Raw genomic sequence first — 15,600 nt, forward strand, 5'->3', positions numbered from 1 at the left:
ACAGACATTTACTGGTTATTTTTGTTTTAGAGTAATTTTTAAAAAATAATTTATGGTTCAAAAATCAAAAGATAGAAAGGGATGTACATTGGAAATTGTCCCTCCCATCTCCCAGTCATCGTTCCCCTTCCAGGATATATCAAATGTTATATTATAATTCTTTCAGAGATATTCTAACCATATATAAGCAATTATATTTACACATACTTCCTGTTTTTACCCAAATAGTAGTATGGTGCATTGTTTGTTTGTTTACTTAACAGTGTATCTTATCCATATACGAAGAATATTATCAGCATATAATTGCTTCCATCTTCTTGTAACTAAATATTATTTCTCTGTGTACCACAACTTATTTTCATCTATTACCTGTTGCTGTATATTTAAGTTGTTTCTAATCTTTCTCTATTACAAACAGTGCTACATTAAATAGATAAGTCATTTCATTTCTGCATGAGCATATCTTTGGATAAATTCCTAGAAGGTCAAGGCATTGCCAGTTTGCCTTTTATGAAGCTTGTATATTGATGGGTTGGAAATAATGAAAAAGCATGAAATAATGTGCGAGATTAAAAGTATAAAGAAGGAATAGTGAACAAAAATGATTATTGCAGGAATGATATTAAAATGGCTTGAGAGGATAGGAATGAGCCGATAGCCAAGAACAAGAAGAGAGAACTAGCAGGTTCTGTGGTGTGTATACATGGGATATATTTGTGATTAAAATATACTAATGAGTTTTCTAAAATCCTGACATTTTTACTCTTATATCTTGAACTTTTAAAAACACATCTTTACGTGATGGTTTCTGTATGAGAACTCCTCACTCTTAAAGAGAAAATACCCTTCCAATTTTCATTTCATATTTACATTTAGCATTTGTTGATCAAGATTTTATCTTTTCATGCGTAACTATTTTTTACTTGAACTCTCTTTCCCCCTCCCTCTCTTTTTTTCCCCCTTAGCCCTGGAAGAAAGCGAGACTTCTCCCCTGTTTCTTGGAGTCAGTACTTTGAGTCCATGGAAGATGTAGAAGTAGAGAATGAAACTGGCAAGGATATATCCTTTGCAAAATGGCTTATTCTTTAGCAAGCTTATAATGCTGTCTAAGAAGACACGTTAATAGTTTCTAAAGTGTTCTTTAGTCCTGTTGCTTATTTCATTTTGATTCCCCACCTGTAATTGTACAGCATGGAATTTAACCTGTAAGTCTATGCCAGTATCATATTGGGACATAATTGTCTAATGCATGGGGAAAGGATTAAGAATTAAGTTCCTGACACTGATATATATCTTAAGGGCCCAGGGGAAGGTTTCATGAATCAGATGAGTTGAATCAGTTTAGCATATAGAAACCAGGAACTGTAGGTCTTCGTTAGGGCAAAGGGATTGTTTTTTTTTTTTGTCCCCATTGAAAAAGTGGTCATACTGGTTCCATGCTTCAAAACGGGTTTGGTGTTTCAGAAACTTCTATTTAAGTATCTCTTAAGTTTGGAAGTCTGCAGCTCTATATAGAGTCTGGTACTGCCTGAGTTTTCTAATCAGTATTATTACAATTAAATAATAAATCAAAAACTTCAGTGAGCAAAAGCTTAGATACATTATCTTTAACTATTCATACACTTTCCGAGTTTATAAGAGTGGCTCAGAGGGTCCCGTCCTCCTACTTCTGCATGGAGGAGGCCATTCTGCCCTATCCTGGGCTGTGTTCACGGTAAGTAAGTAGCTGATAAAAGAAGTTGATGTTAGCACAATCATTGTTTACTTCTGGCTGAATCTGACTAACCTAACTCTTCCTTCTGTGTTCACTCGTATAGCTTGATATAAGAAAGTTAGAGGTGTGAGTTGATTGTGAATATTTTTCATGGTAGGCCCAAGATCACCTGTTCTTTACTCTAGGGTAAGCTTTAATCCATTAGTTCTTCAAACATTTTATAAAATGTTCTATATATATTGCATTGGGATGAGGGAGATGGGATTTGCTCCTGGTCAAATGTGGGGGTCTGTATCTAAGTAATCTAAGTAATAGGTAAGCAGAAATATTCTATTCAGGTGCTTTAGGTAGAGATAATATCTATCCTTTATTTCCCTCATAGACCCTAGCATAGTACTTTATACATGGAGATGCTCCATAAATATTTGGAATTTTTTTTTCTTTTTTAAAATAATGCTTTATGTATATATGTATATCTATTTTTTAAATTTATTTTTTATTTCTATTTTTTAAAATTTTTATTTATTTATTTGACAGAGAGAGACACAGCAAGAGAGGTAACACAAGCAGAGGGAGTAAGAGAGGGAGAAGCAGGCTTCCTGCCAAGCAGGGGGCCCAATGCAGGGCTTGATCTCAGGACCCTGGGATCATGAGCTGAGGTGAAGAGAGACATTTAATGACTGAGCCACCCAAGTGCCCCAATAATGCTTTATATTTTAATTATATTAAAATAGATCATTAAAGCTACTGGGAAGTAAACGATATTTGGTTGAAGATACCCTTGTCTAGAATAGAGGATGTATGTCTCTGTGAATGCTACCAGTTCTAGATCTTCCTGATTTTCTTGACTCTGTACAAGGAGAGGTGCTGCTAAGGAACATAGTAGCATTATTCCTATTTTTCTTCTGGTTCTATCAGGGAGATGTACATACTTCCTCTATTTACCAGTAGGGAGTCTAAGGGACAGAAAAATGGGAGCAAGGGGGAATGCAGTTCTGGGTAACGAGAGCTAGATGGCTATGAAATTGAGGAGGGCCCTGAATATACCATTATGTTCCTGGCAGCAGGATTATTGGGAATAGTTCTCGACACATAAGCACTTAATCATCTGTTATTAAATTACTAAATGATTTGATTCCTATCTTGTTTGCTACTTCCTTTCTCTTATTTTAGAACGTAGCTGTTTGATTTGGCTCTAAGTGCCAGGCTCTTTAATCTCCCTACACCTGTGTCATCCAACAGAAATATAACGCAAACCATGTATGTAAATTTTTGCCGCATATGTGATTTTTAAATCTAGTAGAGACATAAAATAGGTTAAAAAAAAGTGAAATTGTTTTTAATAGTATATATCTTATTTAACCTATTGTACCTGTGGTATTATCATTTTAATAAGTAATCAGTATAAAAATTAGTACTGAGATATTTTACCTTGTTTTTTATACTGTCTTTGAAATTCAGTAAGGCAGTAAGGCACTTATAACATGTCTCATTTTGGACTAGCCACATTTCACATTTTAGTAGCATTGCTTTGATAATTTACATTCCTCAACTAGGTAACTAGATTGTGAGGTGAAGACCATGGCTTAGTTATGCCTGGCACTTAATTGTATGCTCAAGGAATGTTTCTTGAATGAATGAGTAATAGCATCACATGCCTGTTCCTAATGTAGGAGCTGGAGTAGTAACTGTATTCCAGTTCCCCTGAACCAATAGAACAAGACATGTAAGCCTTTACTCTCCAAATAAAGTCTTCTTATACTTCAAGATTTCTTTGAAAATTATGTAAAATAGTGGAATATGAAAACTGTCAATTTTAAAATCATGCACAAATATTATAAGTGATTTGTTAACATATATTGATATTAAATAAATTTTTTTCTTAAAAAGATAAAATAACATGGAAAGTGAAAGGCATAGAGGAGGTGATTGATAAATAGCTGCTGACATTATATGTGTTAGTGCAGAGGAAATCTCTAGTTCTTTTTTTACCAAAGTATAGTCTACAAATTACAAGTTCCATGAGATATTAATGAAATAAGGTTTTTATGATTAAATGAGTTTAAGAAATATAACATATAATATCTTCCTCTGATTTCTGTCAGAATTTCACAATATATCAGTATGTTATTAAGGTCTTTAGGATGTTCTTCTAAATAAATCTATTTCATTTCACTTGTGTCTTCCAAATGTATTTGACCACCCAATTCCCTTTTTCTAAAACATCTATTAGCATCCCATTCTTTGTGAAAGTCTTTTATACATAAGTCATTATGTCCCAATTGTTATCTGGTTTACTTGTATAATCAAGGAAATTCCTTACCACTGAGCTTAATATTAATAGCTTGGACTTTTGCTGGTTAAATTTACCTGCCCTTTTTTGTTGTTGTTACTCCTGACAGTATACCAGCCCACTAAATGAGTTTATATGTGACAGTACTTTGGAAATAAAAATGGTTATGTAAAAATTAGTGCTCTGGCAATTGACTTGACTCCAGAGCTCATATTTTTGTAAACACTAGAACATGTTTGAGAAGGCAGCCATGGCAAACAGCAGGAATAAGCCCAAGCACCTAATGATCCTGAGAGGCAGAATTACTCTCAGACATCCACCCGCATGTTAACTGGTAAAATACTATAGTAAATTAGAAACAAAAAGGTACTAGTGTAGCCAGAGGACAAGTATACTGACAGCAAAAGGAAGAGATGAACAACTGTGGTTGATATTTATGTTGCTAGATCGTGAGATTCCCTGACAGCAGAAACTGTGCTTATTCACTCTTAATATGACAACACACCGGGCCTGTCCTGGAGTTGGTGCTCAATAGTTATTCCTTGAAGAAGTTAAAACAATTAAGAAAAGGATAAATTTGGGGTGCCTGGGTGGCTCAGTGGGTTAAGCCGCTGCCTTCGGCTCAGGTCATGATCTCTCAGGGTCCTGGGATCGAGTCCCGCATCGGCTCTCTGCTCAGCGGGGAGCCTGCTTCCCTCTCTCTCTCTCTGCCTGCCTCTCCGACTACTTGTGATTTCTCTCTGTCAAATAAATAAATAAAATCTTTAAAAAGAAAAAGAAAAGGATAAATTTTATTCATTGTGTCCTATTTGAGAAAGTAAATCATTCTAAAGTTTTGATCAAATGTCAGTAAGTCATTTTTACATATGGCTGATACCAAAAGATAGAACATGGTTAGAAAAATCCCAGACACAGGATATGCAAGACCAAAGGACATGAAGACACAGTTCATGGAGAACGTACAGACATGAGAAAGTTCATCCTCACTAGTAATCAGATATGATTCACATAGGAGGTATCATTTTTTTAGATATCAAATTAATATTTTCCAAAAACTATTCTTAGTGTTGGCAAAGGCATTAGAAAACAAATATTTTCAAACATTGGGACTAGAAATCACATCTTCCAACTCCTACTTCACTGTTCTTTTCTTTAGTGTCAGATAGAGCTCTCTTGGGAAGTAATTTAGCACTTTGAATTATCAGTATTTATATCATTTGAAATAGAGGTTGTACTTCTAGGAATCTATCTGTTCTAAGGAAATAATACCAAATTGTGAAAAGCTATTTGTCTAAAATTAGAAATCCTAGTGTCCAACTGGATAACCTAGAAGAAAGGGTTAAATTCCTAGAAACATACAGTCTTCCAAAAGTGAAACAGGGGAAATAGAAAATCTGAATAAACTAATCACAAGAAACAAATTTGAATCAGTATTCAAAAAACTACGAAAAAAATGGGGTGGCTAGGGGTTATGCCTGGGTGGCTCAGTCATTAAGCATCTGCCTTCAGCTCAGGTCAAGATCCCAGGGTCCTGGGATGGAGCCCTGCATCGGGCTCCCTGCTCAGTGGGAAGCCTGCTTCTCCTTCTCTGACTCCCCCTGCTTTTGTTCTCTCTCTTGCTGTGTCTCTCTCTGTCAAATAAAAAAATAAAATCTTAAAAAATACCAGGGTGGCTGGATGGATCACTCACTTGAGCATCTGACTCTTGGTTTCCGCTCAGGTCATGATCTCATGTATCATGAAATCAAGCCCCACAATGGGCTTCACTCTCAGTGGGGAAACTGCTTGAAGATTCTCTCCCTCTTCCCCTCCCTGTGCACACACTCGCTCTCTCCCTTTCTCTCATTAAAATAAATAAATTTTGGCGAGGGAAACAAAAGCAAAAATGAACTATTGAGACTTCATCAAGATAAAAAGCTTTTGTACAGCAAAGGAAACAGTCAACACAACTAAAAAGCCTACAGAATGAGAAAAGATACTTGCAAATGATGTATCAGATTAGGGGCTGGTATCCAAAATCTATAAAGAACTCATCAAAATCAACACCCCCCCCAAAAAAAAAATCTAGTCAAGAAATGAACAGAAGACAGGAACTTCTCCAAAGAAGACATACAAGTGACTAACAGACACATGAAAAAATGCTCAGCATCATTCAGCATCTGGGAAATACAAATCAGAACTACAATGAGAGTCACTAAGATTAACAACTCAGGAAATAACAGATGTGGAGGATGCAGAGAAAGGGGAACCCTCTCCCGAGTGACTGGTGTAGCTACTCTAGAAAACAGGATGGAGGTTTCTCAAGACATTAAAAATAGAGCTACGCTATGGCCCAGCAATTGCACTACTAGGTCTTAATCCAAAGGATACAAACAGTGAATCAGAGGGGCACATGCACCCCAATTTTAATAGCAGCAGTGTACACAATAGCCAAACTATCGAAAGAACCCAGATGTCCATCAATAGATGAATTGATAAAGAAGATGCGTGTGTGCGTACACACACACACACACACACACACACACACGAATATTACTCAGCCAGCAAAAAGAATGAAATCTTGTTTTGTAAGTCTGTTTCTACTTCTATTACTCTAATGAATACATTTAAAGAGAATAATTATTATGGACATGCTCTAACACTTTTTGTTATTTATAGAACATGTTACACTCTGAATTTACTTTGTTCTTTCATTGTTTTCTAATTTTTGTTTGCCACACTAGGATGTAAACATTATGAGAGCAAGGACATTGCCCATCTTTTTCATACTGTAACCACATGATTAATTGGTGCCAGATTTTTAAAAGATGTAGTATAGAAAGATTTATTAAATAAGTGAATGGAAAATCTGTTTTTAGCATTATTGTCTTGTTTAATGACAGGCAGATCATAAATTACTGCTTTCAAGATAAAGTTGGGATTGACAATTACTCCTTTCAAAAAACTCCCTTTTTAAAATGTAGAGTAATAAAGCAAATTTGACAATATCTTTGCCACTTAATTTTTTAAAAGATTTTTTATTTTATTTATTAGAGCGTGAGGAGGGGGATGGGCAGAGGCAGAGGGACAAGCAGACTTCCCATTGAGCAGGGAGCCCAGTGTGGGGCTCGATCCCAGGACCCTGAGATCATGACTTGAGCCAAAGGCAGACTCTTTACAGACTGAACCACACAGGTGCACTTAATTGTATTTCCAGAGTATAGATTTGTTTTTGGCCTTGAAGGCTCTACCACCATTGTAATGTGTTAAATAACCCTTGTAAATTAGCTTTCAGGAACAAATAGCAAGGTGTAGTAGGATTTCAGTCTGCTATTCTCTTTAAAGGTATTCATTGGAGTAATAGAAATAGAAAAGACTTGCTTTTCTAGCTGATTCCTAAAATTTTTATTTACTTATTTTAAGTAATTTCTACCTACTGTAGGGTTTGAACTCACAATCCCAAGATCAAGAGTTGCATGTTCCTCCAACTGAGCCAACCAGGGCACCTCTAGCTGATTTTTAAAATGTGATTTAGGGGCGCCTGGGTGGCTCAGTGGGTTAAGCCGCTGCCTTCGGCTCAGGTCATGATCTCGGGGTCCCGGGATCGAGTCCCGCATCGGGCTCTCTGCTCAGCGGGGAGCCTGCTTCCTCCTCTCTCTCTCTGCCTGCCTCTCTGCCTACTTGTAATCTCTCTCTGTTAAATAAATAAATAAAATATTTTTAAAAAATGTGATTTAATACACTGACACTGAACTATTGGAAAAATAATTAAAACAGTCCCATCTACAATAGCAAATAAATAAAACACTTAGGAATAAATTTAAGCAAAGAGGTGAAAGATCTGTACAGTGAAAATTATAAGACAATGATGAAAGAAATTCAAGACACAAATGGAAAGGTACCCCATGTTCATGGATCAGAAGAATTAATATTATTAAAATGTTCATACTACCCAAAGCCATCTACAGATTCAATGTAATACCTATCAAAATCCCAAAGATATTTTCCACAGAAATAGAAGAAAAATTTTCTAAAAGTTGTGTGGAACAGGAAAAAATACTGAATAGCCAAAACAATCAAGAAAGAAGAGGCCAGGCATTATAATTCCTGATGTCATATTTGCATCCAAAGCTATAGTAATTAAAACAGTATGGGACTAGCTTAAAAATAGACACATAGGCCAATGGGACAGAACCAAGACCTCAGGAATAAAGATATGCATACTTGATTAACTAGTATTTGACAGGGGAGCCAAGAAGACTCAATGGAGGAAGGATAGTCTCCTCAATAAGTGGTGTTGGGAAAGCTGGATAACCACATGCAGAATAAAATTGGACTCCTATCTTACATTACTCACAAAAATTTAACTTGAAATGGATTAAAGATTTAAATATAAGACCTGAACCTCTAAAACTACTAGAAGAAAACATGGGGAGACAGCCCTTTGACGTTGGTCTTGGCAATGATTTTTTGGGTATGACACCAAAAGAACAAGCAACAAAGGCAAAAAGGAACAAGTGGGAGTACATCAAACCCAAAGCTTCCGCATAGCCAAAAGGAAAAAAAAAACAAACCAACCCAAACCTATCAGCAAAATGAAAAGGCAACCTATAGAAAGCGAGAAAATATTTGCAAACCATCTATCTGATAAATGGTTAATATCCAAAATATGTAAGGAATTCGTACAACTCAATAAGAACAAAAAAATCAATTAAAAATGAACAATAGAGGCTCCTGGGTGGCCCAGTTAATTAAGCATCTGCCTTCAGCTCAGGTCATGATCCCAGGGTCCTGGGATCGAGCCCCACATTGGGCTCCTTGCTCAGCAGGGAGCCTGCTTCTCCCTCTGCCTGCCTGCCACTTCCCCTGCTTGTGCTCTGTCTCTCACTATCTCTCTCTGTGTGTCAAATAAACAAAATCTTTTAAAAATTAAGTAAAAATGGACAATAGACTTGAATAGACATTTTTCCAAAGAAGACATATAAATGGCCAACAGGTACATGAAAAGATATTCAGCATCACTAATCAGGAAAATGCGAATCAAAACCACACTGAGTTATCCCCTCTCAGCTGTTGGAATGGCTGTTATCAAAAAGATAGGAGACAAGCATTGGAAAGGCTGTAGACAAAAGGTAACCCTTGTGCACTGTTGGTGGGAATATAAATTGATTGCTGTGGCAAGTATTTCCAGTACTCTGTTGAACAAAAGTAACAAGAGTGAGCATCTTTATCTTGTTCCTGGTCTTAGAGGAAAAGCTCTCAGTTTTTTTACCATGGAGTGTGATGTTAGCTGTAGGTTTTTTGTATTTGTATTGAGATATGTTCTTCTAAGTCTACTCTCCTGAGAGGTTTTGTCATGAATGGATGTTGAATTTTGTCAAGCGCTTTTTCTTTATCTATTGTACACTCTTGGTGGGAATGTAAATTGGTATATCTACCGTGGAAAACACTATGGAGGTTCCTCAAAAAATTAAGAGTAGAAATATCATATATCCAATAGTATCTCTATTGGGTATTTACCCAAAGAAAATGAAAACACTAATTTGAAAAGATATGTGCACCTTTATGTTTATTGTAGCATTACTTACAATAGCCAATATATAGAAGCAACCTAAGTGTCTATCACTAGACAAATGAATAAGAAAGATGTGATATGTACACATAATGGAATATTACACTACCTTAAAAAAGAATGAGATCATGCCATTTATGACAACATGGTTAGACCTAGAGAATATTATGCTAAGGGAAATAAATGAGACTGAGAAAAACAAATACCGAATGATTCCATTCATATGTGGAATCTAAAACAACAAGAAATAGAATCAGAGCTATAAATATGGAGAACAAACTAGAACAAACTGATGGTTGCTAGAGGGTTGGGAATGGAGAAATGGGCAAAATGGGTGAAGGGGTGTGGGAGATACAGGCTTCCAGTTACGGAATGAGTAAGTCACAGGAATAAAAGGCTCAGCGTATAGTTGGTGATAATGTAATAGTGTTGGATGTGGTGAGCATAAAATAATGTATAAGCTTGTCAAATGACTGTGTTATACACGTGTAACTAATCTAACAATGTATGTCAGCTGTACCCAAATAAGAAAAAAAAAGTGAAATGTCTTTCTTTGATTATTCTGAGATTCTTGAATTCTGATGGCCGTTCATTCAACAAAGTTATCATTATTGATGGGGAAAGATTTGCTAACTCAGATTTTCCTTATCTTCCTAGGCGGCGATCATTAGTAGGGTTCAGTGTAGGATTGTGGCTTTAGATCTGCGAGGTCATGGTAAGTGATGTTCTTAATTAGTCGCTGACTCGATATATTTGCCAACTCCTTTGAATAGTGTTAAGTATTACAGTAAATTTCAGTGTGACCACAAAATAACTTGGCCTGTTCCATTTGGGCTCTTCGAGCAAAGTCTTAGTTTCTATAAAAGATATTTTATAAATACACATATATATGTTGTTGTTTAGCTAAAAAATAAAAACGTCCTTTAATGTAACCAAATTCTGATGCTGGTGATGTATAAGGAATGTGGATAAATCTTTAGTAGGCCACTAGAATTATATCTTTCTTAGGATGGCCAACTATAAAGATACATCTGTAACAGAAAACCCTTGCTAAGCCCATCATACACAATAATAAAATCTGCATTTCATTCCCCAAAGTGAGATTTTTGAAAGCGAATACTCTTGCTTTTATAATTCCTATCATTGGGAATTTTATTTTTTAAATATTTTCTTTTTAGGTGAAACAAAAGTCAAGAATTCTGAAGACCTGTCTGCAGAAACAATGGCAAAGTAAGTAATGTAATATTGTTTATACATCACCTGGCTTCCATTACTATTATAAATAGTGTATAACTATTACTCTCCTGGTGAGATTGTTGGACAATAATTAGCATAGAGAAAATTTTACTTCTGTTGTCTTTCCTCTGTATTTAGTGTTTCCTTAGTATTTAATCTTGAAAGAAACATCCATCTTTCTTGATACATTCAGTGTTCTAGTCATCAAATAAAGCACTTGAAAAATTCTTTGAGTTTGTGTTGCCTTTTACAAAGTTTTCTTCTATTAACAGAGTTGAATAGAATCTGGATACTATTGGGAACTTATGCTTGAAAAGTGGTTATATATAAAAGGCTGAAAGATGTTCTTAAGGTAACCTGCCCACCTTCTTTGTCCAACTTCCTAGTAAGACAAGAACAAAGTATTGAAGAATAAATAATTACCTGGGCCTCAAAGTACAAGATGGTGGTAGTATATACAATAGTCTCACACCTGGTCACTCATTAGAATCACTGAAAGAATGATTAAAATACAGATGGTTGGCCTTATCCCAGACCTGCTGAATTAGGGCTTCTACCAGGGGGATCTGAACATTTATTTATATTTTTGATAAAGCTATATAAAGAAATCTTATGCAGCCAGTCCTGTGACTGGTGTTTGGGAACAACTAACCTATATTTTAAACAGGATTCTTCTAACCACCCTGCTATAATACATGGTCTTTGAAGTATTTCACCAACTTTGGCCAAAAATTATCTTGTCTCTTCTTACTTTAGCAGCTTTAATCCAAGAGTAAACCATGTTTCCTTCAGAACTCAAACTCATGTGGCCATAGGTTTATTGTTATAGTTCATGCTCTTTGTGTGCTTTCTGTCTGCCAGGCTTTATTAAGTGTAAATTATGCATTTATTAAGAAAAATATTTACTGGGATGCTTGGGTGTCACATTTGTTGAAGCATCCAACTCTTGGTTTTGGCTCAGGTTGTGATCTGAAGAGTCGTGAGATTGAATACCATATCAGGTTCCACACTTAGTAGGGAGTCTACTTGAGATTCTCTCTCTCCTTGCTGCACTCTCTGTCTAAAATAAATAAATCTTTTTTTAAAAAAGAATAAATAGTTTATTTAAGGTGTTTATTTTAATTATCCATATTATTAATTCTGAAGTACAGATGTTATCTTTTTTTTAAACCAATGAGGAAACTTAGATTGACTGACTGTATGAGGTCACATAGTTAAGAGAGCAGAATTGTGATCATTCAACTACAGTGCTTGGCAGAGAGAGAGAGAGAAATAACACTGTATGACACCATTCCATTCAGTGAACATATTTCTGAGAAACCATGAAAAGGGAGCTAAGAATCTGTTTTCTGAGTTGTTCATACTATCCTTTGTAATGTGAGAACAGTAAAGCCCAAAATGATCAGGTGTTTAGTGATACCTAGAGAAAGATTTGTGAACAATTTTTAAGGATTTAAAGGGTTTCCTGACTGTTGACAAAAAGTGAGATACATCATCTAAGTGCCAGGCTGCCAAAGAGTTATGACAGCTTGAATGACGTTCTCCGGGAATTTGAAGAATTAATTGAGGATCTTAAGTATACATTGCCTAATAATATATCAGTCTGGGACAATCAGGGAAAAAAAAACACACATAGGAATTTGAACAGGGCAAGTTTAATATAAAGATTTATTAAATATAGTAAGGCATTGGAGTAATGAAGAATTGCTAGTAAGAAGAACATTAAAGAATATATATTTAATTAACTTGATTGTGGGGGTCATTTCATGTATCTATATACCCAATCATCATATTATATACTTTAAATATATTATAATTTTATTTACCAGTTATACCTCAATAAAGCTAGAAAACTTTTCAAAAAAGAAAGAAAGAATATAGGAATAGCAGGTGTAAGTAGCTGCCACAATCCCCTTGGGCAGAGGTGGAACACCAATGGAAGAGGTTGAGATTTAGACCTTGCTGTAGAGGGCATGACTGTGGTTTACTGAGGGCAGAGAAGTCATTTGGATGCCATGTTGGCAGACCTTCGCCAGATATCTGCCCTCTAGGGTACAGGGAAAACTGTTCACAGAGAGGTGTCTCACTAGAGGCACTCTGCAACAGAAATATTGAGGGTGGTTCCAGAGATCTGCTGCTATACAACATAGTGCCTGTGCTTAACAATGAGTTAAAAGTTTGTTAGGGGAGTAGATCTCATGTTACACCCACACTCACACAAAAAGAAACTTTTGGAAGTGATGGTAAGACAAGCGTATACATTAATTATTTACTATTTTTTGTATACCAATTTTACCTCAATAAGGCTAGGAAAAAAATTGGGTATGGGGGGGATGATATGCTAGAGAAGCCACCTGTGCTGCAGGATTTGGGCACTAGGGAAGCTGTGTGCTGGAAGGCTTCCCATGCTGCAGGTCCTGGGTGCTAGAGGCACATAGGCTTCAGGAGCTTGTGGAGAAATGCACTTGAACTAGCTGCAAAACCTTTTCTTTCTCTAATGTCGCTCTTGTGCCCTCTACTGATAAAGCTTAGCATCATGCCCGCTGGAAAGGTGAAAATATTTAAAGGCCAGTTTTGGAGAACATACAATGAAGGGTGTGAGAATTAGAGCTGAGAGACAATAAGTTGAAAACTTCTAACAAAAGTTAAAAAGAAAATAGATAATTAAGACTATCTAGAATGATGAAGATGGTTACCAAGAATCAGAAGAGCCAATAATTTGGATTCTTGTGAAATAGTCAAAACAATAAAACATTTATATGATTTCTGAGTTCAGTCACTCTGAAGCAAAAATCTCAAAATAGCATATTTAATGGATGATTAATCGGATTTTCAAGTAGTACTGACAGCACAATTTTTGCCTTGTGTATCAACTTCAGAACCTCAACCCTACATAAAATGCAATTCCACTGAAAGTAGAAGAAACAAGATTTGAGCTCAGATTGCTCTGATACTCTTTTTCTGTTATGTCCATGATATGCTATATTGCTTCTCAGAAAATGAACCCAGTATTAATAAGCATGATAGAATCTCCTTACAAAGCCTTCGCCAAAACTGTGATGTATCCAGTTTTAGTCTAGTTTTCTAGATAACACTTGCTACTTCATCTTTATTTTATTTTTCTGTAACTTCAGAACATGTGTCAAGGCACTAATCTTGGCAGTTTGGCTAATCTTAATAAGAACAAATTTCTCCTGGTGGTAAATGATCAAGTGATTGATCATAACCACTTTTTACCTGGATGGACTATACCTTTCCTAAGCTTAGATACATTTTGGAGTTCGTTTGTTTCAGACCCTGTCCACCTTCAGGCACACATGAAGCAGATATCACAGAACCAGTCCAACTTAGTTACTTAGTGTTTTATGGAGACCTGTATTTAGATAACCTTCTGTAGCAACTTTTTACTTTATTATACTGTTAGTAACCAAAACTTTTAGCTTTAAGTTTAACTCCAAAGGAATATTAAACTGTTACTTTTTTCACTTAAAAAATTAGGTGGGCCTCCTTATCTCCCAGATTGTCTGCAGATGCTACAGCTACCCCATTCATATCTGTATTTGTTTTATGAGATTTTTAAGATTAATTCCTTCTGAAAACATTTGTCTTTGCCACTCTGAATGCTCTGGAGGTCATATTCAAAAGGCTGTGTTCCTACATCCACAACTGCTATATTTGGATAACACTGTGTGGATGCTTGAGGTATATAACATACAGCAAGAAAAAACTGTTTTTTTTTTTAAGTTAACTCAGCCACTCCCAAAAGAAGACGGTAGAGCCAGTAGTCTCTAAAAACATACCACATCTACCTATTGCTGTAGTGAAGAGGGCCTCTAGACAAATCAAACCCAAGTTCCTACTTCACTTCTCATTTTCAAAACTTTAAGGTTTGACTTTGTTAAATAGATCCACTCAGAATTAAAGACTAGGACAGAAGCCAATAAAAATTAGCTCTGAACATCTTGTTTCTCAGAACATTGTACTTACATTTATTTATGTTACTACTTCAAATAACTTTATATGACAAATTTTAAGGAGTAAGTAACATTTGCATAGCATTTACACTTTTCAAAGTAATTTTCATTCACTGTTTTTTTTTTTAAGATTTTATTTATTTATTTGTCAGAGAGAGAGAGCGCACAAGCAGGCAGAGTAGCAGGCAGAGGCAGAGAGAGAAGCAGGCTCCCTGCTGAGCAAGGAGCCCAATGTGGGACTCGATCCCAGGACCCTGGGATCACAACCCGAGCCAAAGGCAGTGACTTAACCAACTGAGCCACCCAGGCATCCCTCATTCACTGTTTTAGTTACTCTTCAAGGCAGTCTGAAATAGTAGATCATTTTCTTTTTTTCTAATAAATCACATTCTTATCTTCATTTTATAGATATTGAAACTGAGAGATTAAATAATTCAATTCCACATAATAAAAATTAAAATTGGGCTGCAATTCATCTTGTGACTCTAAATTTTACTACATTATAATGCTTAATAAAATTGTTTTCCTGTTTTATCGTTAGGGAAACTGTGGCGTAGAGAGCTTACATTATTTGTCCAGTTTCAAGCTTAGGTTTAAAATAAAGATAATATATGGGGCATCTGGGTGGCTCAGTGGGTTAAGCCTCTGCCTTTGGCTTGGGTCATGATCTCAGGGTCCTGGGATCGAGTCCGGCATCGGGCTCTCTGCTCGGCAGGGAGCCTGCTTCCTCCTCTCTCTCTCTGCCTGCCTCTCTGGCTACTTGTGATCTCTGTCTGTCAAATAAATAAACAAAATCTTTTTTAAAAGATAAAGAGAATATGTAATTGTACTA

General features: G+C 35.9%; 1 protein-coding gene across 3 annotated transcripts in view; it reads left to right on the forward strand.

The window, feature by feature from the left end:
• PPME1 (protein phosphatase methylesterase 1) overlaps nucleotides 1-15,600 on the forward strand; it is a 63,641-nt gene that overhangs the window by 20,987 nt on the left and 27,054 nt on the right. For all 3 annotated transcript variants that reach the window (XM_013064303.2, XM_013064304.2, XM_004768074.3), the window contains 4 exons: nucleotides 966-1,059; nucleotides 1,622-1,714; nucleotides 10,216-10,273; nucleotides 10,737-10,788. In XM_013064303.2, the coding sequence (XP_012919757.1) occupies nucleotides 966-1,059; nucleotides 1,622-1,714; nucleotides 10,216-10,273; nucleotides 10,737-10,788 (297 nt within the window). The remainder of the gene's footprint in view (nucleotides 1-965; nucleotides 1,060-1,621; nucleotides 1,715-10,215; nucleotides 10,274-10,736; nucleotides 10,789-15,600) is intronic.

This window comes from Mustela putorius, unplaced genomic scaffold (genome assembly GCF_011764305.1).
Source record: "Mustela putorius furo isolate JIRA1106 unplaced genomic scaffold, ASM1176430v1.1 tig00003987_pilon_pilon_pilon, whole genome shotgun sequence".
NCBI lineage: Eukaryota > Metazoa > Chordata > Mammalia > Carnivora > Mustelidae > Mustela > Mustela putorius.